Source organism: Sinohyriopsis cumingii, chromosome 5, assembly GCF_028554795.1.
Source record: "Sinohyriopsis cumingii isolate HCF-2022 chromosome 5, ASM2855479v2, whole genome shotgun sequence".
Lineage (NCBI taxonomy): Eukaryota > Metazoa > Mollusca > Bivalvia > Unionida > Unionidae > Sinohyriopsis > Sinohyriopsis cumingii.
Genome location: NC_142965.1, coordinates 155,760,811 through 155,788,080, shown reverse-complemented (window position 1 = coordinate 155,788,080; position 27,270 = coordinate 155,760,811). Strand labels below are relative to the sequence as shown.

General features: G+C 36.1%; 1 protein-coding gene across 4 annotated transcripts in view; it reads right to left on the bottom strand.

Annotated features, from left to right (window-relative positions):
* Positions 1–27,270, bottom strand: part of LOC149800512 (myosin-VIIa-like) — a 246,110-nt gene that overhangs the window by 87,039 nt on the left and 131,801 nt on the right. For all 4 annotated transcript variants that reach the window (XM_089960143.1, XM_089960141.1, XM_089960144.1 and 1 more), the window contains 9 exons: positions 26,228–26,306; positions 25,654–25,785; positions 22,222–22,357; positions 20,453–20,559; positions 16,652–16,789; positions 12,636–12,881; positions 2,843–3,022; positions 2,091–2,309; positions 1,199–1,306 (listed from right to left, as the gene is read on the bottom strand). In XM_089960143.1, the coding sequence (XP_089816269.1) occupies positions 1,199–1,306; positions 2,091–2,309; positions 2,843–3,022; positions 12,636–12,881; positions 16,652–16,789; positions 20,453–20,559; positions 22,222–22,357; positions 25,654–25,785; positions 26,228–26,306 (1,345 nt within the window). The remainder of the gene's footprint in view (positions 1–1,198; positions 1,307–2,090; positions 2,310–2,842; positions 3,023–12,635; positions 12,882–16,651; positions 16,790–20,452; positions 20,560–22,221; positions 22,358–25,653; positions 25,786–26,227; positions 26,307–27,270) is intronic.

Below are 27,270 nucleotides of genomic sequence, written 5' to 3'. Positions count from 1 at the left end.
GGTCTTCATGGTGGCCATACTCAATGTCTGAGTGGCAGCATTTTCATTTTGTACCAATCAAACCTTGGGGTACATGTTTATGCAACATAGTTTCATGACAATCCTCCAAGCAGTGTCGACACAAACATTATGCTAACAAATAGATAATAGATGGATGATGGAATATCAATGAACAATAGACAACAGGCCATCCCATAAGCTCCTCAGGTTGATGTCCAGTGTAGTTAAAGAAGAGTCCCTCAAAGAATCTGACACTCTACTGACAGAAACAATCTCCAGGAACTGCTGAGTGCTGAAACCATCTCTCTCTTCTTTTTTAAACAATAACAAGATTTTTAAATTGGCCAATGTGGCAACCGTTACAAATGTAACAATTACCATTTTCATTCCGGAGCAAGTAGAGCTCATTAGATGTCTTTGGGTACAACCCCATGTCTGTATGGCCATCCATTCAAAAACAGTTGAGATAAAAGAAAATTCAAGCTGGTCATTGTGGTGGCCAATGTGGGTGTAAGATTGGCACCATTTTCATTTAGGACCAGCTAGGTATTATAAGAAGTCTTTTGTGAAAACACAATATTCATCTTGACATGGCCAATCATAATGGTCCAAACCTGGTCCAACAATGACGTGCATCTAATGATGCCATCTTACATGACCAATCATAATAGTCCAAACCTGGTCCAACAATGACATGCATCTAATGATGCCATCTTACAGAAACCAATCATAATGGTCCAAACCTGGTCCAACAATGACATGCATCTAATGTGCCATCTTACAGAGACCAATCATAATGGTCCAAACCTGGTCCAACAATAACATGCATTTAATGATGCCATCTTACAGGACCAATCATAATAGTCCAAACCTGGTCCAACAATGACATGCATCTAATGATGCCATCTTACAGAAACCAATCATAATGGTCCAAACCTGGTTCAACAATGACATGCATCTAATGTGCCATCTTACAGAGACCAATCATAATGGTCCAAACCTGGTCCAACAATGACATGCAACTAATGATGCCATCTTACAGAGACCAATCATAATGGTCCAAACCTGGTCCAACAATGACATGCATCTAATGATGCCATCTTACAGAGACCACATCTCCAGTCCCTTGGAAATTTCCAATACAGTTTCATGAATATAGTAAACAACCACCTACTCCTTGTAGTGAGACAAAACTTACCTGATGAAGTCTCTCAGCCTCTTGCTTTGCCTTTTTCTCATTCATCTTTTTTCTCAGTGCAGCCTCCTCCACATTCCTGAGCTGCTCAGCTTCAACTTTTTTCTGGTGCTAAAAATACAAGTATATCATTATTGTCAAAAATAGTCATGATATTACAAGTCTGTTATTGTCACAAATATTGTCACGATATTGCAAGTGTATTAATGTTACAAATATTGTCATGCTAACACAAGTACATCATTGTTGTCACAAATATTGTCATGTATCTAAAGTATGTGAAATAAATAACAAGGTAATAAATGATTAGTAACAACCCTAGCCTGAATAAAGGTAAAAAATTGCCTTTTTTGTGGCCTGCATCTAAAGAGCATCCTGTACTTTCCCATTTTTCATTGCATTTCTGTTTAAGCACAAATAAAAAAAACACAAAAGACACTCCTATCAAGCAATATCTTGATTTATGTTCAAGTTTACTGAAAAAAGACACTCCTATCAAGCAATACCTTGATTTATGTTCAAGTTTACTGACAAAAGACACTCCTATCAAGCAATACCTTGATTTATGTTCAAGTTTACTGACAAAAGACACTCCTATCAAGCAATACCTTGATTTATGTTCAAGTTTACTGACAAAAGATTAACATGCACATTATCTGTATGTAGAAAACTGTTTGATGTGGCAGAAAAGGGAGATAACTAAGTACTATATTCTAGATATAGATAAAATTCTAAACTGTTTTAAATTATACAGGTTTTATGCAACTTACTCTTGAGTTGGTTGTCATATCATACCTTAATGAAATTAAGTCATACATTTAGTCAAAGAAAATGGAAAACTGTACAAAATGTTCTGAATTTCTTATAATCAAAAGTATCCTCCCATAAGTCATACCTCTATCTTCAGTCTCCGATACTTTCTCCTGACAATCATTGACCGAATCTCAGCCTGAATCTTAATAACAGCAGCTCTCTTTGTCTGGACATACTGCCGCACCAAATAGCCACGGCAATAGCGCTGGAGACCCATGATCACACCTCTCTTGTTGTTAAACTGGGCTGTTAGAACCCTCGATCTGCATAAAGCCTGGAGGCGCAAGTAACCTTGACGGAACTAAAATAAAATGAGAAGAAAATCCATACAATACAAAGCCAACATATAAAAGTGAAATTATCTAGAACATGTTCCTAAGTTTCCTTTTCCTTGAGGTGTTTTCCTAATAAAATGCCTCTTGAATAATAACAATTGCTAGACAGAACAAAAAATTAGAAGTAGAAAAAAACATAATACAAAGCCTACATTTAAAAATGAGATTGTCTTGAATATGTTTCTAATCATCATCTTCCTTTATGTGTTTTGCTAATAAAATGCCTCTTGAATAATAACAACTGCTAGATGGTGACTAGGTGGAGAGGGAAGATAAGTCTTGGGGGAACAAAGAGTTCATCCAAGGTCAATCACTTGGAAAAAGAGTTTGTTCAATTAGGACTTCAAATTTATAGGTAAATGCTAAAATATGGAATGCTGCTTCATTTTGAATTAGTTTACAGTGGGATTTGGGTGGGAGGGAATCAAAGTATATCATATCTATAGTCCCTCTTAGAGACTCTAAAAAAAAATACTTTTTGTCTCCACATCTGGCATACCTGGAGGAAGCGCTTTCTCTGTGCATATGATCGCCAGGTTGACTGAATGGATATACATGCTCCCTGAACCTTCAGGAAACGTCTGCGGACATGCCAGGCTCGTATGCACTTCTGGACAACAAGAATTTTCTCTGTCAAAACTTCCTCTCGCCTCTGTTCTAGGAACACATCTTGGGCATCCTATGTTGATCAAAAGAAAATATTTAAGACATACAACTGGAACATTTGATACCTCTTTTCTGTTAAATCCAACAGTCTGCCTTGTAAAAATCTGAAATATGAAAAGCAGGATTAAACTGTTAAAAATCTGGTTTAATTTCGACTGAAAATTTACCTAAAATTCTGTAAGGTGTAGAAAACATTTACAAAACATCATGAAAGAATGAACATCAATGCAAAATTCAATGCTTCCCCACAACATGTCCAACAGGATCACTCTACCTCATTTCAATGACTGCTAGCAGATTTTGACATCCCTGTACTTAAGACCAAAATACCAGTCTGCAGTGTTGAGCAGGTGTTATTCTTCCTGGACTGTTGTTGCTGTTGTGGGGTTTAACACCATTTTTCAGCACACAATAGGCTATGTATAGCGGCCAGTATTAATGGTGGAGGAAGAACGCGGGAAAACCCCAGGAAGAACCACTGACCCACGAGAAGCTACTGGCAAGCTTTCTTACATACCCACTTTGGCCAAATCCTAGACTTGAACCCACACAGACAGAGGTGAGATGGCAGTGATCCATAACAAAGAGCGCTTTAGACCGCTCGGCACCCCTCCCTGACTGCTCTACCAGTCTGCAGTGTTTGAAGGGATTATGTATACAAAAAGAACAGAATCCTAAATGGATATATGAAATTAACAAATTTCCATTGGATTTTGGGAGGTGATGTGAATTACGTATTGTCAGTGAAAATTTACAACTAGGGATTATATTCCTAATGTTTAAGTGAATAGGGAACATATATGAGGAGAAACTAAATTCTTTTCTATTAAAATTTGTTTCTCATGAATACTTACCCACTCACAATACCTTAGGGGAACTACTACCTCACAATTCCAGCCTTTCCAGATTAAACTTTTTAGCTTAACCCTTTACCTCATAGAGCATAGTGACAAAGTGCAGCTCGCTATAAATAGAACACGTTACCTAGTCGACCACATATGCATAGCCTTGCTGTGAACTGTTAAGCAATGTAGTGTATGTTACGTTTAACAGCAATTTTAACCATTTTACATTTTTGGTACACATCTATTATATGTGGAACAATTTAAGAGTAAAGTCCGATTGTTATAGCTGTGTAATTATTTATCAAGGAAGAATTTGATATGTGCTTTAAAATCTTGAGAGAACTCGTTCACCGTCATGTCAGTGAGGCAGTGTGACCAACCGTAGCTGCCATTTCTCATACTCAAAATTTACAAGTTTTTCGTCTGTGTCTACATCACTAAGTCATCTAAATTTGATAATTTATAAAAACTAATTGCAGCCTATATCAATATCAGAGCCTTTACCTAGGTTACTGAATCTTTCATAGTTGTGATTCTAATCATGAAAATTCGTAAGTACTGAATGAAATCCGCGACCGCCATTTTGGAGAGTGGAGATTACGACCCAGTTACTTTATCAACCAGTACATAAACAGTGACCACGTGATCAGACATAATTGTCATTCACAGAAATGAATGTAGTATCTAATAAGGGGTTTTCCCCGAAGGTGGTGCTATGAAAACCGGCTTAAAATGGCTGATGTTTACAGCAGACGTCAAAAGGCGCTTCCATGGGACTTTTGTAGAAGCGTCAAAAGTCGCTTCGATGTGACTTTTGTAGAGGCGTCCAAAGACGGTTGTATGAGCTAAAGGGTTAAAGAGCTGAAAGTTTTATGACCACCTAGGTAGCAATAGGACAGAATGATCTCCCCTTTATACTAGGTTTGGTGGCAAAACCAACGAACTTCAGTTACTACTTGAGCATGAGGCATGTTCTCTATGTGGATGTAAATGCAGTTTGGCTGGGAGGGTTTATATGCATTATGATTGGGTAAATATTCACTAAGAAAGTTATTTTACTTGAAAGGATGGTTCTTCTTTAAATATGTTACCCAATTATAATACCTTAGTAGAATAGGTAAGAGGTGGAGGGAGTTACATCCCCTTACCCTGGAGAAGAGAGCTCCCATCCACTAAGGTATGTGAGACAGCTTCTAGGTAAACCAACTGGAGAAGACTCTGTTGAGGAGCAGCTTTGGAGAAGGAAAATTTCTCTCTCCCAAATCCAGTGGAACTTGTGAAGCTATGTCTTATGAAGCTGTTGAATGACCTGGGAAAGTGGCCTGTCTAAAGACCCCACCAGATGGAGCTGTTGAATGACCTGGGAAAGTGGCCTGTCTAAAGACCCCCACCAGATGGAGCTGTTGAATGACCTGGGAAAATGGCCTGTTGTGCCATGGCTAAAGACCCCACCAGATGGAGCTGTTGAATGACCTGGGAAAGTGGCCTGTCGTGCCATGGCTAAAAACCCCACCAGGAGCTGAGTCCTTGGGGAAGAAAGATCAAAGAGGTAAAAACTGTAGATTGCAGACTCCGATCTTCATCCCACAGCATGGATAATATTAGCTACAGAACAGTTTCGGTCAAAGGCATTGCTTGTGGCAAATGATCTAACACTATGAGTCAAAATGCTTAACTTCAGCTGAGTTGAACTATATAATCTTGTAATTGTGAGGACTTTGTCATTCATGTATTAACATATAGTGCTTTTAAGTTGTATTATATGTTGTGACATGGAATTTTGGGCTGGAATCGTTTTTTGTTCAAATTATTGAATTCAAGTGATTATTTTCTCTGGAAATACAAGAGTGCTCTAATAAAATTCTTGGATAGAGACATTCAATGGAATTTATAGCATATTCAACCTGGAATTATATTTCTGTGATTCAACAAAAGACTGTTGACACATCAACACTTCAATAGCTACCACATACACATCATCAACTTCAGTTTTGGGATTTTTTTCAGGACTTTTACTGAATTTTATTTAGGACTTAAAATTACTAGGGCTTGTGTCTGTACTTCTTGGATTATTGTGGGATTTAATCTGCAATAATGTTAGTTCTTTTTTCTCCTTTTTTCACTTTGTATAGTACTGAATTAATTTTTTTGTTAAATTTTACAAAGCTTGCTGTCTTTCACTCTTTTCTCTTACTTTTTTTAAGAGCATAGTTTTGCAACATGCATAGGCCTGTCTGTTACCAGTTACAGCAGTGTAGTATATGTCACATTCAACATCAGTTTGAACCATTTTACATTTTTGGTGTATATCTATTATATGTAGAAAGATTTAAGAGTAAAATCTGATCTTTATAGTTGTACAAGTCAAAAGGTGCTTCCATGAGAATGGAGTAGAGGCAACCGAAGACGCTTACATGAGGTAAAGGGTTATTCCACGATGAAAGGGTCTGTGCTGTTATAAATAGTTCTGTCCCTGTTTGAGAGGTCAAAATAGGCATGATCTCCCTTCAGAGAACAGCTGCTTTTTAAATACACCACTTCAGGGCTCAAACTGGATCCTGTAGGTGGCCTTGAGTGGAAGTGTCCAGATTAGACAGGGTTCATACAGAATTCTGAATGATTAATTCAAAGACTTTTCCCAGACTTTCAATGACCACAAACATATATTTCCAAAACCTATTTTTGCTAACATTTTGTATACAAGTAATGTTATATGAGAAGACAACTAATGGAAAATACTACAATTATTACTGAAGTCGACACCAAGGCCAACTTTGGATGGTAAAAAAATGCTCGTTTTTTATTGCGGCAGCAATGAAACTAAACAGGTCATCAAAAGAAAGAAACTATGAAAACTAGACTACATCCAAATTTTATTTGTGATTATGGAAAGAAATTAAAAGTTTTGAGTTTATTTCAATTTTCAAAGACAGTTAAAGACCTCAGGGTATTCTGCCTGATTTTCCCAAACTTTCAAGGCCTTGAAAATGCTACCTCATTTTTTCCAAAACTGCCAAAGACCTTCAAAAACCGTAGAAACAATGTTAGACAATGATTTCAGTACAAAGGTCTGGTTGTCCATGGATAGAAAACAGTTCCTTGCAATAAAAGATAGAACCATCATAAGTGAAGCTGACCTGTCTTGGTGGAACTGCATGTAATTCCCTGATAGTGCATGTATTTTGCTGATTTTGCCTGTCATTGTGATGAGGAAGCAGGTCTTGCATGAAAGGTGAGCCAAAGATGCCCCTGAAAACAGTTCAAAAAGCATTTTTTTCAACCAGGTTAGTACCCATGATAGGTTCCATTTTGGAAAACGAGCCAACATTTTTGGGCATGTACAATCAAAGTTGGAGAGGAGGTTGGAAAAATCATTGTTTTGTCAGATATCTTCTCTTCCATGATGATGAAAGATGTCAGCAATAATGAAGTGGTAATCTTGGATTGGTGCAAACTATTTCTCATCAAAGAGCCAGAGGGGTAAGTTAATTCATTTCAGGTATAGATGCCTGTTGTGGTAGAAAGTGTTCTTGTGTAAATCACTGTGTAAATATTTTCCATTTGACTTTGTATACTTTCAGAGTGAAGGGCCTTTTTGCTGGAGTGATTCACTGCATAAATGGTTGTCAGAACAATTTATTTCTGAAGGCCTGCTTAACATGATCCACACATTCAGGTTCAGTAACTCTGGGATACGGTGAAACAACTGCCATTGTGATTGTTTGAGTAGATGAATGACATTTGCTATTTTCCAGGAATTCTCCATTGTGAGATAGAGGAGGTCACTGATACACAATTTCTTCCATTTGAGTAGGTGACACTTTGCTTCTCTTCCTTTCTTATCAACTTTGGAATCAGAGGTTTTGGAGGGTAGGCACATGCATGCAGACCATTCAAATCTATGAAGAGTGCATCAAATGCCCAGAATTTAGGATCTGCAACTGGTAAGGGAAGGGTTGGAGGGTTGGTATTCCACCTTGTGGCAAACAGATCCACCAATGGTCCAATCGTCCTATCAGACGATTATCTGAAAATCAAAGGACCATTCCATCTGTGTCAGCTGATTGTTCTAGGACAAAGACCATTCCATCTGTGTCAGCTGATTGTTCCAGGACAAAGACCATTCCATCTGTGTCAGCTGATTGTTCTAGGACAAATATCATTCCATTTGTGTCAGCTGATTGTTCTAGGACAAAGAACCTGCTATTACATTTAGGCATGTAGGAATATGATGAATGTGGACAATGATTTGTTGTCTTATTTGGCAGCCTTTCTCTCATCCAGGATCTGTGGGAAGGATGGTATGGAGATTATGTCATGTTTTGAAAGGAGGAGGCAGTTGTTTAGAGGAACTTTTGCATAACTGATCCCTACTGCTCAGCCTTTTTGTCTATTTTGGTTCTTGAGAACCATGGTGTTGGTTGTGAGGGACTTTGATTGGTTCTTGAGAACCATGGTGTTGGTTGTGAGGAACTTTGATAGAACAACTTGTCACTGGTTTCTGTTCAAGTCACATACCTTGGTTCCTCTTGTTTCCAGAAATTCTGATGAGGTGCAGGGGGTTGTAAATTTGTTTCCTTAATGGCTTGTTCACATACTTCATCATTCTGGCCATTCAAAAGTAGATTAGAAGGTAATGGTTGTGATGATAGCTTGGTCTTATGACGATCCTTAAGGGAGGTGGAGGTGGAGAGCAGTTCATCTTTTTTCTGCCAGTTACAGCTGTTGTGATGGCATTGGCCAAAGTATATTGTGCAGCTGTGTTAAAGACCCATGCCATTTTGGAGACTGACTCCCATGCATGAGCTTTGGAATACAGAGTAGAGATGATACACTCTGTTCCACATGCTACACTCTGTTCCACATGCTAGAAGATAGCCATCAATACCAAGTCCAACATAGAACCCATGGCTACCACATTGTGGACCAATTGCTGAATGTCATTGAAAGATGTTCAATTGATATGAATAGATTATGGTTTTGTCATCCCCAAAGCTGCAATGTCCCAGTCAAATGTTGGGGTTTCCAAATGAAAAACTGGTGTATGGCCAAAGTAGAACTGCCAATAAAAAGTTCATGGAAGACGTCTTTTTGAGAGAAAAAGACGGTTAATGCTGGAGTCTTGTAATTGATGTAAATAGTTCAAAATATCTGTGATTCTGCCAGACTGTTGATGTAATATGAACTTGGACTCTTCTTTTTTCATGATAAGATCAAAAGATGCTGGAGGTCTGGTCCAGGTGGTTGATAAGGTAGGAGGAGGAGGGCAGAACTCCAGAGGTAAAAGGTGGAAAACTTCTTCAATGGAAGCTCTGAAGGCTGAGTCTTTCCATGAAATAGTAAGATCCCAAAGTGAGAAGGAACCTGAGAGCTTCTGTAAGGTGAGGCTGCTGTCTTGAGTTGTCTGAGATGAAGCTGGAAAAGAGTATCAACGTCCACCACAGACAAAAAACTAATGGAGCACCCTAAAAACAGAAACTGGTGATTTCCAAATGGTCACTGATTAAAGAGTCCCATCAATTGACCAGTGGTAGAGAGAAATGAGAGGTGGCATCTGGCAGAGGCTGAGGTACTAAGCTCGACATCATAATTGGAGAGTACAGTGAGGTCAAATGTGGGTTAGACTGGTCTCCATAATTGCCTGTATACACCTCGATGACAGACTAATTCCCAGGAACTTATTGTGTCAAGGTTTTTGTCCCTGAATATCCCTTCTAGTAGACCAAAACAGAAACTGGCCATGCTTGTATGGAGGATGTCATTTGAATCATAATGTTGGGATGGTTTAGGGGATGTTTGATCCATGTGACCAGTCTGTGTATTGGTGAGCGAAAAGATACTTTGTTCTGTTTGTTTGCTCACTGTTTATGATTTAGAGCTATAGAGTGGAGAACCCACAATGTCCTAAAGGTATAGCCAGCAATGAGAAGTCATCTGCTGGTGACAAAGGTGCCAGGGCTGCCTCTGATAAAGTAGATTTCCAGCGTTTTGTAACTGTTTGTTGATTTATCTCCATTATCCCCTCAAAAATCCCACACTGAGACCTTGTCAGCATGTACGCTTTTAGTGTCTTCGTCCTAAGTCATGCATTTCTGTGCTTCAGCCATGGTCTAATCTTTAAGACAAATAGAGAAAGAATGTACAGCTCTGCACCTGTCCCTTATTATTGAATAGAAAGTTAGTGCAAAGCTATTCCTTATAGCATTCCCTGGACTATAGCAGACAGATTTTACTATAATAATTGACCATAATACCTGTGAGTAGTTAAGAAGGACCCAGACATGTAAATGCTTTGAAGCATGGCATCTGGACACTAAATGTATTAGCAGAGGAAACTCACCTGTATGTAGCCAGTCATTGTGGAATTATACATATATTAATAGTTTTCTATAGATCTCAGGGACTTGCACTGTAATGTAATACAAGTACTTGTTTGCGAAGTTGCATATACTACCCATGCAAATACCTATTAAGTACAATTAAATGTGTAAACATGATAAAGTGTGGCTAAAAATGTAAAGGCAGATCTCTGTCAACACAGAAAGAAATAAAAGGAGTATACTTTCCCTGTGAAGTGAGAACTCCTCCAACATGTATCAAAGTTGATTATGTTTTTCTGTGAGTTCTCACATAATGAGAGCATACTTCTTTGTACGAGTGGAAGAAGTAACTGAGATATTCATGGGTTTTTCCTATATCAAAGGGAGAGTGCTTTGCTTTTCTGCCACCTAGGTGGGCAGATAACATTTAGCTCTTTTAGCTAAAACGTTTTATCTGCGAGGGCTGGATTTGTAAGGTAGAAGTAGTTCTTTTAAGATATTATGACTGGGAAATGTATTTAAAGAAGACACAATCAAACAAATTAGTTTATTCAATTTATTTTATTTCAAAGCCTTCGGTGGATACCTTCGATATTAAGCAGCAGTACATGATGGCATCAAACTGTCATTTGGGTGTACAGGTAGGTGGTACATCTCTAAGTGGCAAAGTGTTAAATACCTTCAGGAAGACCCTATTCCATACTGCAGGTCAACACAAAGAGTTAAATACCTTCAAAAAGACCCTATTCCATACTGCAGGTCAACACAAAGAGTTAAATACCTTCAGAAAGACCATATTCCATACTGCAGGTCAACACAAAGAGTTAAATACCTTCAGAAAGAAGACCCTATTCCATAATGCAGGTCAACACAAAGAGTTAAACACTTTCAGAAAGACCCTATTCCATACTGCGGGTCAACACAAAGAGTTAAATAAGTTCAGAAAGACCCTATTCCATACTGCAGGTCAATACAAAGAGTTAAATACCTTCAGAAAGACCCTATTCCATACTGCAGGTCAATACAAAGAGTTAAATACCTTCAGAAAGACCCTATTCCATACTGCAGGACAACACAAAGAGTTAAATACCTTCAAAAAGACCCTTTTCCATACTGCAGGTCAACAAAAAGAGTTAAATACCTTCAGAAAGTAGACCCTATTCCATACTGCAGGTCAACACAAAGAGTTAAATACCTTCAGAAAGACCATATTCCATACTGCAGGTCAACACAAAGAGTTAAATACCTTCAAAAAGACCCTATTCCATACTGCAGGTCAACACAAAGAGTTAAATACCTTCAGAAAGACCCTATTCCATACTGCAGGTCAACACAAAGAGTTAAATACCTTCAGAAAGACCCTATTCCATACTGAAGGACAACACAAAGAGTTAAATACCTTCAAAAAGACCCTATTCCATACTGCAGGTCAACAAAAAGAGTTAAATACCTTCAGAAAGTAGACCCTATTCCATACTGCAGGTCAACACAAAGAGTTAAACACTTTCAGAAAGACCCTATTCCATACTGCGGGTCAACACAAAGAGTTAAATAAGTTCAGAAAGACCCTATTCCATACTGCAGGTCAATACAAAGAGTTAAATACCTTCAGAAAGACCATATTCCATACTGCAGGTCAATACAAATAGTTAAATACCTTCAGAAAGACCCTATTCCATACTGCAGGTCAACACAAAGAGTTAAATACCTTCAGAAAGACCATATTCCATACTGCAGGTCAACACAAAGAGTTAAATACCTTCAGAAAGACCCTATTCCATACTGCAGGACAACACAAAGAGTTAAATACCTTCAGAAAGACCCTATTCCATACTGCAGGTCAACACAAAGAGTTAAATACCTTCAGAAAGACCATATTCCATACTGCAGGTCAACACAAAGAGTTAAATACCTTCAGAAAGAAGACCCTATTCCATAATGCAGGTCAACACAAAGAGTTAAACACTTTCAGAAAGACCCTATTCCATACTGTGGGTCAACACAAAGAGTTAAATAAGTTCAGAAAGACCCTATTCCATACTGCAGGTCAATACAAAGAGTTAAATACCTTCAGAAAGACCCTATTCCATACTGCAGGACAACACAAAGAGTTAAATACCTTCAAAAAGACCCTATTCCATACTGCAGGTCAACACAAAGAGTTAAATACCTTCAGAAAGAAGACCCTATTCCATACTGCAGGTCAACACAAAGAGTTAAACACTTTCAGAAAGACCCTATTCCATACTGCGGGTCAACACAAAGAGTTAAATAAGTTCAGAAAGACCCTATTCCATACTGCAGGTCAATACAAAGAGTTAAATACCTTCAAAAAGACCCTATTTCATACTGCAGGTCAACAAAAAGAGTTAAATACCTTGATACTGCAGGTCAACACAAAGAGATGAGTATTACTGACAGTATCCATCCTTTGTAATAAAATTGCAGAAGAATTAAATACCTTCAGAAAGACTTTTGATCTTCCCATCTGATAGTCAGTTCCTTTTAAGACAGCCTGGCAGATCTTGTTTGAGGCAGCAAGACAGTCCTCCTTGTGGGCAGGGCCTATGCCATGGGCAAGAAGTCGATACCTGTCCACAAAGTCATGGAATGTGTGTCTGATAGGGTATCCAGCACGTCTGATACGAATGGTCTCCATCATTCCTGAGTATCTGAGCTGCTTACAGCAGAGCTCTCGATCAAACATCTGCAAGAAGAAGTTTACAAAATTTAAAAATCTGAAGTATTTTAAATGTACTGTAGAGTTCCAAGTTCTTCATCATCTGCACATAAATTCATCACCTTTTATCGCACATACATAAATACAGTCTCTATACTAAGAAATACAGTCTCTATACTAAGAAATACAGTCTCTATACTAAGATAACAAGCTCAGCCAACCAAATCCAAGATTAGTTCTTTACCTTGCACTGATTTCATTTTTTAAAACAGAACCTAAGACAAAATGATGCAATAATTTGATTTACCAAACTGGCAAAAGGTTGAATCAAAATTTAGGTTTTTATATAGTCACAAGTTCAGCCAATCAAGATTACCTCATAAGTATGAATAATAATCATGAATGAACTTGTCCAAAAGACCATTTTACAAGTTTTAAAAAATTGAGATAAGAAATATTGTTTATGAATGTTGAAACTCTCAGCTGCAATGAAAAGCAAAATCACATAATTAATTTGCATGGCTCTCACTTATATTTATCCAAGAGTTTGATCAAACTTTTATCAAAAGTACAGTTTCTTGAGGTTTATGATTTCAGGTACAACAGTACTGATTCACTGTTTAAATAAACAGTTAAATGCAAACACTGAATCAAGACTGTACAGCTAATTTACGTGTACAAAGTAAGCCATGATTTAACCCACTCCATAGTGGGTGGGTGGGTGCTATGAATCCACCACCAAGCTCTTGCCTAAGGCTAAGGAAGAAAGTATGTTTGAGATGATGTGAAACTATACATTCAAGTATTTTTGATGCCAATGCTGGAGGCAGCACAATACATCCCATCTACTTTGCAGTGGCAAGCCAATAAAGGCAATGGAAAAAAATCCATACCATCTACTTTGCATTGGCAAGCCAATAAAGGCAATGGAAAAAACCCATACCATCTACTTTGCAGTGACATACCAATAAAACCAATGGAAAAAGTCCATACCATCTACTTTGCAGTGGCAAGCCAATAAAGGCAATGGAAAAAATCCACACCATCTACTTTGCAGTGGCAAGCCAATAAAGGCAATGGAAAAAATCCACACCATCTACTTTGCATTGGCATGCCAATAAAGGGAATGGAAAAATCCATACCATCTACTTTGCAGTGGCATGCCAATAAAAGGCAATGGAAAAAATCCATACCATCTACTTTGCCGTGACAAGCCTATAATGGCAATGGAAAAAATCCATACCATCTACTTTGCAGTGGCATGCCAATAAAGGGAATGGAAAAAATCCATACCATCTCCTTTGCAGTCACAAGCCTATAATGGCAATGGAAAAAATCCATACCATCTACTTTGCAGTGGCATGCCAATAATGGGAATGGAAAAAATCCATACCATCTACTTTGCAGTGGCAAGCCAATAAAGGGAATAGAAAAATCCAAACCATCCACTTTGCAGTGACATGCCAATAAAGGGAATGGAAAAAAATCCAAACCATCTTGTGAATTTTTTTTAAGGCTGTCTGGACCATAGACACAACTGCACAACAGATGGGAGGACTAATCTGACAACTGAAGTATACTAGATAGAAGATTTCTGATGGAACTACAGCTATCGAGTCATCTAGCTTGTCTAAAAATGGTACCAAGTTGAATATGGACATTTAGCATCCAATGATCTTTTGCTTCATGTCAGCTGTCATTTTAATTATCTCATTAGTGTCTGCCTTCATTTAATTTCAATAAAATTAGAATTTTATCCTCTTTTTCATAATCAATATGTTGCAATAATATTACAATATTTCATTTATTACTGCAGTATGATCTTCTCAATATACAACCTTGTAAGGAATATGATTACAAAATGAGGACCAGACATCAGCCAATTCAATACACAACCTTGTAAGGAATATGATTACAAAATGAGGACCAGACATCAGCCAATTCAATACACAACCTTGTAAGGAATATGATTACAAAATGAGGACCAGACATCAGCCAATTCAATATACAACCTTGTAAGGAATATGATTACAAAATGAGGACCAGACATCAGCCAATTCAATACACAACCTTGTAAGGAATATGATTACAAAATGAGGACCAGACATCAGCCAATTCAATACACAACCTTGTAAGGAATATGATTACAAAATGAGGACCAGACATCAGCCAATTCAATACACAACCTTGTAAGGAATATGATTACAAAATGAGGACCAGACATCAGCCAATTCAATACACAACCTTGTAAGGAATACAATTACAAAATGAGGACCAGACATCAGCCAATTCAATACACAACCTTACAAGGAATATAATTTTAAATGAGGACCAGACATCAGCCAATTCAATACACAACCTTGTAAGGAATATGATATGATTACAAAATGAGGACCAGACACCAGCCAATTCAATACACAACCTTATTAGGAATATGATTACAAAATGAGGACCAGGCACCAGCCAATTCAATACACAACCTTGTAAGGAATATGATTACAAAATGAGGACCAGACACAAGCCAATTCAATACACAACCTTACAAGGAATATGATTACAAAATGAGGACCAGACACCAGCTAATTCAATACACAACCTTGTAAAATGAGGACCAGACACAAGCCAATTCAATACACAACCTTACAAGGAATATGATTACAAAATGAGGACCAGACACCAGCCAATTCAATACACAACCTTACAAGGAATATTATTACAAAATGAGGACTAGACACCAGCCAATTCAATACAAAACCTTGTAAGGAATATGATATGATTACAAAATGAGGACCAGACACCAGCCAATTTAATACACAACCTTGTAAGGAATACGATTACAAAATGAGGACCAGACACCAGCCAATTTAATACACAACCTTGTAAGGAATACAATTACAAAATGAGGACCAGACACCAGCCAAACATTTCACATATAATCTTCTGAAGATACGTTTCAAGGATGGGGTCCATTTTTGTTTTTAGTGATGTACATTCTTTATGGGAGGAATTTCTTCTTATTTTCTTTCTTCTGGTCCTTTTTCTTGTAGAGGTCCGTCAATGGAGTGTTCCAGCTATAACTTTTTACAGAGGAAAGGTGCAAAAGGGAATTTAGTGAAAGGGCACATTTCTTGAAGGCAGGGACACTTTGTTGAAAGGACAAATTTGTTGAAAGAAGGGACACTTTTCTTATCAAAATTGTAGTTTTTGCTAAAAAGGACTTCATGCAGAAAAAAAAGTTTTCAATTTCATCCTTTAAGAAAAAGAAACAGACAAAAACATGATATATCCTACATTAAGTAAACAGATAAAATCACATTTATTTAATTATCCAATATTACGTAAACAGACAAATGAGCTGTATAAATAGAAAATGAAAGTTGTAAGTCAGTGATATGGAGACAAAGAGAGATGAATCTTGAAGAATAGAGAGCAGGAGCTAGTAGGCTCTGACAGCAGAGGGGAGGAGCTAGTATAACTCTGACAGCAGAGGAGAGGAGCTAGTATAACTCTGACAGCAGAAGGGAGGAGCTAGTATAACTCTGACAGCAGAAGGGAGGAGCTAGTATAACTCTGATAGCAGAAGGGAGGAGCTAGTATAACTCTGACAGCAGAAGGGAGGAGCTAGTATAACTCTGACAGCAGAAGGGAGGACAAGGGTGATCATACTCATTTCTGTCTTGCTGGGTCACTGTAATGCTAAATTCAAAATTGTTAGACAATATTGAACTGCAACACAAATGAGTAAAATTCAAGAAAGAAATTGTTTTGATACTATAAAGATCCTGACAAAGACATACCAATGGTTTCTTGAACTCATTTGGCTTGATACATCTAACAAAGAAGGGCTGACAGGCCCCTAATGTCTTCATCAAGGCTTCCAGGGATTTTTTAAACTGTGCCCCAAGAGTAGGTGCTCTCTTTCTTGTATCTCCTCCCTGAAAATAAAAATAAAAAATATACTTGTGAGGTATTCTGTTTTTGAGTACTAAACAGTGAGACGTGCCTTCAGTCTTGAAGTATTAAACATAACATACAAAATATACTTGTGAGGCATTTTGTTTTTGAGTACTTAACAGTGAGACATGTCTTCATTTTTTGAGTACTAAACAATGAGACATGCCCTATTGCTTGTACAATATAGGGAATTCATTATAGATGCCAATACCTGCCCAACGTCCTGTACAAGTTAGGGAACTCATTACAGAAGCCTGTGATACATGCCCAACTTCCTGTACAAGTTAGGGAACTCATTATAGAAGCCTGTAACACATGCCCAACTTCCTGTACAAGTTAGGGAACTCATTACAGAAGCCTGTGATACATGCCCAACTTCCTGTACAAGTTAGGGAACTCATTATAGAAGCCTGTGACACATGCCCAACTTCCTGTACAAGTTAGGGAACTCATTATAGAAGCCTGTGACACATGCCCAACTTCCTGCACAAGTTAGGGAACTCATTATAGAAGCCTGTGACACATGCCCAACTTCATGCACAAGTTAGGATACACATTATATATGAATGTTATACCTGCCCATTTGCTTGTTCAAGCTAGGGAATTCATTATAGATGCCAGTCATACTTGCCTAATTACCTGTACAAATTACTGAACTCACCATAGATATCTGTGATACCTGGTAATTACCTGTACAAATTATAGATACCTGTGACACCTGCCTAATTGTAAGATTTTACTGAATATGCTGAAGTAAATTGTGTGAAACCTTAGTATTGTCTATGTTCATCCATGTGCAGAGATTCTAGCATACATAAATCCTTTGGGTTTCATTTTACCATATGTTAATACACTGCAGATTATGTGGAATATACAAACTATGATGACTCAAAAGATCTTTGTTTCATTCCATTTCAATTTTTAGTAAAATTTTAATTAAACTTGCAACTTATTGTATCATCTTTCAGTTCAAATACCAGGGAGAAAAAAAAATGAAACTATATATTAGGAAATCTGTTATTCCACCACATCCTGTTTCCTATATATCTGTATGAAATTTTTCAGATGCTAATGACAAATGGTAGGAAAACAAAAGGCAAAAAAGTCATAAAGAAAATCAGTGGAAATAAGACCAATCAACTACACTCTGAATTATAGGAGACAAAGTCAAGCACATAAATTAGCAGAACAATGACAATGTATATGCATTTTGATTGTTTTTATTACTGAGATGAACTTCATTCTGTGAGAAACTGAACTCTAGAAGTGAGACTGATATTGTCTCAAAATTATTTGAGATTTTATAATCAGATTATGAGATATCACCAGTTCAAATCCTTATACACTGATCTGCAAAGAAAGTACATAGTTGCCAGAGCTCTACCTACAAAGATCATGAATACCAACACATCAGAACAGCATCTTAATAACATGAGTACCAGCACATCAGAAAAGCATCTTAATAACATGAGTACCAACACATCAGAAAAGCATCTTAATAACATGAATACCAGCACATCAGAACAGCATCTTAATAACATGAATACCAGCACATCAGAACAGCATCTTAATAACATGAATACCAGCACATCAGAACAGCATCTTAATAACATGAATAACAAGACATCACAAGAGCTTCTTAATAACTTGAGTAACAACACAAAATAGCATCTTAATAACATGAGTACCAACATATCATAACAGCATCTTAACAACACAAGTACCAACACAACATCTTAATACCAAGTACAAATACATCATCTTAATAACATGAATACCAATACATCAACTTACAAACATGAGTACCAACACATCTTAATAACATGAGTACCAACATATCATTTTAATAACATGAGTACCAAAACATCACCTTAATAACATGAGTACCAATACATCATCTTAATAACATGAGTACCAAAATATCATTTTAATAACATGAGTACCAAACATCATCTTAATAACATGTGTACCAACACATCATCTTAATAACATGAGTACTAACATATCATCTTAATTACATGAGTACCAATACACTATCTTCATAACACGAGTACCAATACATCATCTTAATAACATGAGAACCAATATATCATCTTAATAACATGAGTACCAATATACTATCTTAATAACATGAGTATCAATACATCATCTCAATAACATGAGTACCAATATATCCTCTTAATAACATGAGTACCTATACACTATCTTAATAACATGAGCACCAACACAGAAGATTAGCATCTAAATACCATCAATACTTTTCTTTCAAAAATGCATTACATACTGTTAGTGCAAAATATGTATATACTGACAATTTCATTCAATCTGGATAAAACACTGCACAAATTTGGATGATGTTTGACTTGAATATATAACTAATAGTAATCTGCTGAATGAACCCTATTATTACATTAACAGTCAATATTATTACATTAACAGCTAATATTACATTAACAATTAATATTATTACATTAATAGTTAATATTATTACATAACAGTTAATATTATTACATAACAGTTAATATTATTACAGTAACAGTTAATATTACAGTAACAGTTAATATTACAGTAACAGTTAATATTATTACAGTAACAGTTAATATTATTACATTAACAGTTAATATTATTAGAGTAACAGTTAACATTATTACAGTAAGTTAATATTATTACAGTAACAGTTAATTTCTAGTTCAGTATTGATAGATATGATCCACTTTTAAGGTGATGGGTACAGTCTGCTTTCAGCTTAAGTTTTATCATGGAACAATGAGGGCTGACTTGACAATATACCAATCACAGAGTTCAGTTAAATTAACTGACATGATTGTAGTATTTACCACGTTATTATCTGCAGTAAACAGCATTTTGACAGAGATCAGTAAAATTCACTGACATGATTGTAGTATTTACCATGTTATTATCTGCAGTAAACAGCATTTTGACAAACAGAGCTCAGTAAAATTAACTGATATGATTGTAGTATTTACCATGTTATTATCTGCCGTAAACAGCATTTTGACAGAGATCAGTAAAATTAACTGACATGATTGTAGTATTTACCATGTTATTATCTGCAGTAAACAGCATTTTGACAGAGATCAGTAAAATTAACTGACATGATTGTAGTATTTACCATGTTATTATCTGCAGTAAACAGCATTTTGACAAACAAAGCTCAGTAAAATTAACTGATATGATTGTAGTATTTACCATGTTATTATCTGCCATAAACAGCATTCTGACAGAGATCAGTAAAATTAACTGACATGATTGTAGTATTTACCACATTATTATCTGCAGTAAACAGCATTTTGACAGTTCAGTAAAATTAACTGACACGATTGTAGTATTTACCATGTTATTATCTGCCGTAAGCAGCATTTTGACAGAGTTCAGTAAAATTAACTGACATGATAGTAGTATTTACCACATTATTATCTGCAGTAAACAACGTTTTGACAGAGTTCAGTAAAATTAACTGATATGATTGTAGTATTTACCATGTTATTATCTGCCGTAAACAATGTTTTGACAGAGTTCAGTAAAATTAACTGACATGACTGCAGTATTTACCACATTATTATCTGCAGTAAACAGCATTTTGACAGTTCAGTAAAATTAACTGACATGATTGTAGTATTTACCATGTTGTTATCTGCCATAAACAGTGTTTTGACAAACTTGTTGGAAGATGTCTGAATCAACTGTAGCAGATCTCCACTAAATGTGTCACGGTTCTTTTCCAAAAACCCTGTTTGAAAATAAAAAGGATTTCTGTAAACGAATTTGGAACTTTAATCATGAATATAATAAAATAATTATAATACAGGAATAATGGAAGCAAACATTTCATGGGACTTGGTATCTCACCTATCTGAATCCCATCAGACCTCCATCTGACTTGGAGGAAATTCTATGAAAAAAATTAATGCTGCTGCCACAACAGTTATGTATAACAATGCATATGAGGGTGAAACATTAACAATGCAGCCACAACAGTTATACCTATGTATAACAATGCTTATGAGGGTGAAACATTAAACCTCAACAATACCTTATAAAATCCAGATAAGCTGTATGAATACTACCATGAATGAGAATACTATTGTGAATGAATAGTATCATGTATGAATACTACCATAAATGAATACCAACATGAATGAATACTAACATGTACAAATACTACCATAAATGAATACCAACATGAATGAATACTAATATGTATGAATAGTACCATAAATGAATACTATAAATGAATACTCCTATAAATGAATACTACCATGAATGAATACTAAAATGAATGAATACTACATAAATGAATACTACCATAAATGAATACTATAAATGAATACTCCCATAAATGAATACTACCAGGAATGAATACTACATAAATGAATAGTAACATGAATGAATACTACATAAATGAATACTACCATAAATGAATACTAACATGTATGAATACTACCATAAATGAATATTATAAATGAATACTCCCATAAATGAATACTACCATGAATGAATACTAACATGAATAGATACTACCATAAATGAATACTAAACATGAATGAATACTACCATGAATGAATATTAACATGTCTAATACTACCATAAATGAATACTTGCATAAATGAATACTACATCAAGTACAATATGAAAAGAAAATAATACACCATAATGAAAAAGTGTGATGCTCATTGGCAAGATATACACAGAAAAATTCAGGAATTATAAAACACTGAACAGACATGAATGTTTAATTCCAGGAATTAAAAAACACTGGCTAGACATGCATGGAGAACTTCAGGAATCAAAAATCATTGACTGGACATACATGGAGAACTTCAGAAATTAATTTTGGCTAGATATGCATCAAGAACTTCAGGAATTAATTTTGGCTACATATTCATGAAGAACTTCAGGAATTAAGAATCATTCTGCAAGCAAAGATTATCTCATCTTTAAAGATGGGCATAAAAATGAAAACGATTTTATTCTTCCTTTGTGGTTTTCAAACCAGAGGATGACAAAATATGAATCTCTACATACTAACTGTATTGAAGTACTAAAAATAAAAATGGCAACATGGTCTAGAAGGTTAAGACTACAAGATAACCCTAACCTCTGGCATCATAGAAGGTTAAGACTACAAGATAACCCTAACCTCTGGCTTCATAGAAGGTTAAGACTACAAGATAACCCTAACCTCTGGCATCATAGAAGGTTATGACTACAAGATAACCCTAACCTCTGGCATCATAGAAGGTTATGACTACAAGATAACCCTAACCTCTGGCATCATAGAAGGTTAAGACTACATGATAACCCTAACCTCTGGCATCATAGAAGGTTAAGACTACAAGATAACCCTAACCTCTGGCATCATAGAAGGTTAAGACTACAAGATAACCCTAACCTCTGGCATCATAGAAGACCACTCCAGCAAAATGGTTCAAGCCAAACACTGTGTTGATCTCAGCCTTAGGGCGTATGTAGTTCCTGTTACCATTATGTGTCTGATGCAGCTTGTTCAACATGGTCTGATCTGTTCCCTTCATGAAATGATTCATAAAAGAAATCAATTAAATATATTATCAGGCTTTATCATAAAAACAAGTGTGATACCTCCTTTTTAAAATAACCTTAACCCTCTGGCAACTAACATGACTAATATAACCAAGGGATTATCCACATATCATATGATGGAATTTGTAAAACTGATTACAAAGTGATCTGCTACTAAGGACAAGAAATAATTAGCCTTGATATTCTATGAACATTTCATCATAAATGAACATCTTTATGGAGTTAGAACCAAATGAGCAGGGTGAAAAAAATCCACTTGTCCTCTACCCAGAGGAGCATTGCTGCATTTTTTCCAAGGGACTTATCAAACCTGACTAAATTTAATAAATGCATCACTTATAAATAAGCCTGCATGTAAAACTTGTATGAATATTAAAAAGTTCATATTGATTATCTAAGTAAATGGTTCGTATATTAGACTGTCATCAACATTAAGTACTTAATAATGCCAGTGTATGTGAATAATGGAGGAATTACTGTGAATGGGGGATAAGAACATCTGGATTTGATGGTCTATTCTAGAAAGCACAAAATTAATGTGGGATTGAACTAATTTCTAAAACAGCATGCTTAAAAGTCAATTTAATCTGCAGAACTGCCCACTGTGTTTGGCAACCCTACCTTGTTTATGCCATTAAATCTCTCATATATTTAGAAAATTCCCCTCCACTCCTTTTTAAATCGGAGGAGGAGAAATTATCCAAAAAATATATAAGTGTATTTTTCCTGAACAAGCAGGAAAATTAATGGCAGTAACAACAAAATTGTATGTTTTGGAAAACAAGTAGGAATTTCAAATTTGCTCAAGGCTTGAAAGCAAATTTTTCAGTAAATTATGTTTCTCCAAAAATACTTACCCAACCACATTAACATCAGATATAAAAACCTGCTACTTCCTAAATCCAGCTCTACTAAAGAGACAAACCTTTGTCTTTCCTGCCTATCTCATATCGACAATGGGTAATAACTCTTGCCCATTACCTCCCCTTGCCAGACATCACTAATTTTCAAGCAGAACAACATGTCAATGAGGATGGTGGGGTCATTGGAATGGTTGTAAATTGATTTGATCAGATAAATATTCTCAAAGAAACCTAATTCAAAATTTGCTGTCTCCTTCAAATTTGTTCCCTGATCTAAATAACATTAGGAGAGTATGTAATTGGTGGAGGAAGTGCTGAACATCCAACATGTACATTGGGTATCCTTCTAGGTAATAACAGCAGGATTTGCCTTTAGCTAACCTTTTATCCTAATCTGATAAACAATACAGTCTAGGTTCACAGGATCTATAAACACTATATCCAGTTATGAAGATGATGACTGAAATCTTCTTACCAACAAAATTTCACTGGCAAATCCAGCAAAGCTAATAATGACTGTGATGTCATTTAATTGAGTCTGGTGGTCATTTGGACTGCTGCCACCAGATCCACCAGATTCAGAGGTTGTCTCTGTGAAGCTAAATCTCAGAGATAAAAAATGGTGTAGGTTGACTCTGCATGCCAGTCAACAACTTTCATTATGTCTTGGTCAGAGTTTCCATGATAAGTTTCATTATGCATTGGTCAGAATTTCGATGATGTGGTATGGTTGGGGCCATGAAAATATGCATTGGTCAGAATTTCGATGATGTGGTATGGTTGGGGCCATGAAAATATGCATTGGTCAGAATTTCCATGATGTGGTATGGTTGGGGCCATGAAAATATGATTGGTCAGAATATCTATGATGTGGTATGGTTGGGACCATGAAAATATGCATTGGTCAGATCGAGACTGATGGCATACTCTTCCCTTCTGAAGGAGAGATGTATTGATCTTGTCATCTCCATCATGAATTTTGGTGGCATAATATATTGCTGAGCCCCATTTCTTGATAAAGAGAAAGCCAGGAATAAAACCCCTGAGAATGTGGATTTTGCACAATCTCCACTACCCTTTTGTAGATGAGTGACGGTATCTCCTATTGTGTTGAAAAATGTTTTCCCAATCTGATGGAATGTCATTGGAAAGAGAAGAGGAGGAAAGAGGAGGACATTGGATAAATGAAATCCAAAATCCATACCAAATGATCTTGATCATCCATTCATTCTGAAGAAATAGGGTTATCCAGTGAGACTGGAATTGCAAGAGTAGGGAGTCCACTAGTAGGCCATCTGTGGGTGATGGGGTAGGCAGGTCAATGTCTAGAGTTAGGGGGCTTGGAGGCAGAGAAACGTGTCTCCTTTGTAAGATTGCCTCCTAAACTAGTTAGGTTATTGCCAACAGGCATTAGGCTATCACATACCCTGAACATCTGACTCAAGTGGTGAGTTGGAAACAGGTCATGTACAATTACTATAAATAGAAAATCAGGAAACTGTTCAACATACAAAGCCTAATGGTTGCACAGCTTGAAAACATAAAATCAATAGAAGAGGTCAACGATGGATAAATGTCACATGAAACGAGACTCAACAAAAGATCAATGTCACATGAAACGAGACTCAACGATAAATCAATGTCACATGAAACGAAACGATGGATCAAGGTCACATGACACAAGCCGTGAACTGTACTCGTTATACTGTGTCTCACATGCTACTGACGTCACCAGATATAATCTTTGATCTGAACTTGGAAACAGGTTTTGGGGGTTTGCACATGAACTAAATTGGTACCCTATATCTAATTTTATTACTCGGGTAATTATGAATGGGCAGATACACCTGCCCACAATGCCAATATTTACATAATAACACTGAATGTTACAACTTTAACAAATATTCTTTTTGTTAATGAGGTAGCCAACACTGGTAAAGGTTGGTTACAGCATCTCACTAGCTGGTACAAGATGAGACAAAAACTTGCACAAATTCCATGGCTTTTCAGGGCTATTTTCACCTCTAACTTTGATACATGGGACAGAACCCTAAACCCATTACATATGTGTCACCATGCAAAGACTCTATATTTAAAGATTAATCATAAAATTTACAAAAGTAAACAGAACTGTATTTATTTCAAAAATACTTTATCTTTGACCTCTTCCCTGAAGCTATATGAATTTCCACCCTGGCTGCTCAACAAATGTTACTGACAAACAAACAGACAGATGGTATCACATGAGCATCCTATGTACCTAGCTACAAAAATGTCCACTCAGCAGTTTAGGATATGTTGTTACAGACAGACAGACAGACAGAGAAACAGAAAGACAGAGGGCATCCCTGTATCCCAAAATACAGCATAAGGGTATTAATTAAGAGGGTCCATCCTACCTTAGGGAATTTACTTTCTTCATCCACCAAGGAGATGATATTCATGGGCTTTGCTCCAATCAAGTCCAGTGCTTCCTGGTTGTCCACAAACTCTATATGCTTCCAATTGATGCCTTCATTGTCATATTCCTCCTGCACATCAACACAAATTAAACTTAATTATGGGTCTATTTGTCTCAGAAATAATAATAATGATAATAGTAATAATAATAATAATAACAATAATAATAATAATAATAATAATGATTTTTCTTAAGACAGATAAACAGACAATCAAAATAAATTGATTTGTTTCATTCACAAATAACATTAGAATATTTTTGGTATATAATTAAAACACTGTATCTGGCAAATTAAGAAAAACTGAATCCTATTAAAACAAATTTATAATTGTTTCCATGTTCAAAGAAAAAGTATATGACTGTCATTATACCTCACTTCAAAAAATCTACCAGACAATGAATCATATGTATTAATCCTTTAATTAATTATTTAACACATTCTTGGACTGAACAATCATAAAATACCTATTTAATTATTTAACATATTCTGAGACAGACTAAATGTTTTTCACCTGTTCAAGTTTAAAGATGTGTTGAACGAAGAACTGTTGAAGATTTTCATTTGCATAGTTGATGCACAGCTGTTCAAAACTGAAAAATTAATTTGGAATACAACATTTTGCAAATTAAACCTCACATATGAAAATTAAATGTGCCATTAATCAAATGAAAAAGGTTAAACCTATAGCAAGAAATATATGATACACTGTAGGAATTTTTGGTATTGAAATGATGCTAACACCGTTATCCCTATTAGATATTCTGTGTACATGGAAGTCTTACAAAAGATTGGATCTGATGTCCTGTCAGGACTGTTATCCTTAAATAGATATATTTGGTCTATATGGTCCTTAAATAGATATATTTGGTCTATATGGAAATCAACTTAATGTTTTCATGAGTGTACATGAATGTCTTAAACAAATCTGATGTGCTGTCAGCAACATTAGTCAAAAAAAAACTGGCAAGCTTGCAATTGGGCAAGCTTGTCATGGTTTCAAGTCATAGCTTGCCGCAAGCATACATTACAAGCATGCAATGCCAGTGTTTTTTCTTCTCTTGATCAATTTACACATACATGACAAGCAATGTATGAAATCACCCATACACATTTACACACACATGACAAGCAATGTATGAAATCACCCATACACATTTACACATGCATGACAAGCAATGTATGAAATCACCCATACACATTTACACACATCACAGATACACATTTACACACGCATGACAAACAATGTATGAAATCACTCATACACATTTACACATGCTTGACAATGTATGAAATCATCCATACACATTTACACATGCATGACAAACAATGTATGAAATCACCCATACACATTTACACATGCATGACAAACAATGTATGAAATCACCCATACACATTTACACGTGCCTGACAAGCAATGTATGAAATCACCCATACACACTTACACGTGTATGACAAGCAATGGATGAAATCACCCATACACATTTACACATGCATGACAAGCAATGTATGAAATCACTTGTACACATTTACACATGCATGACAAACAATGTATGA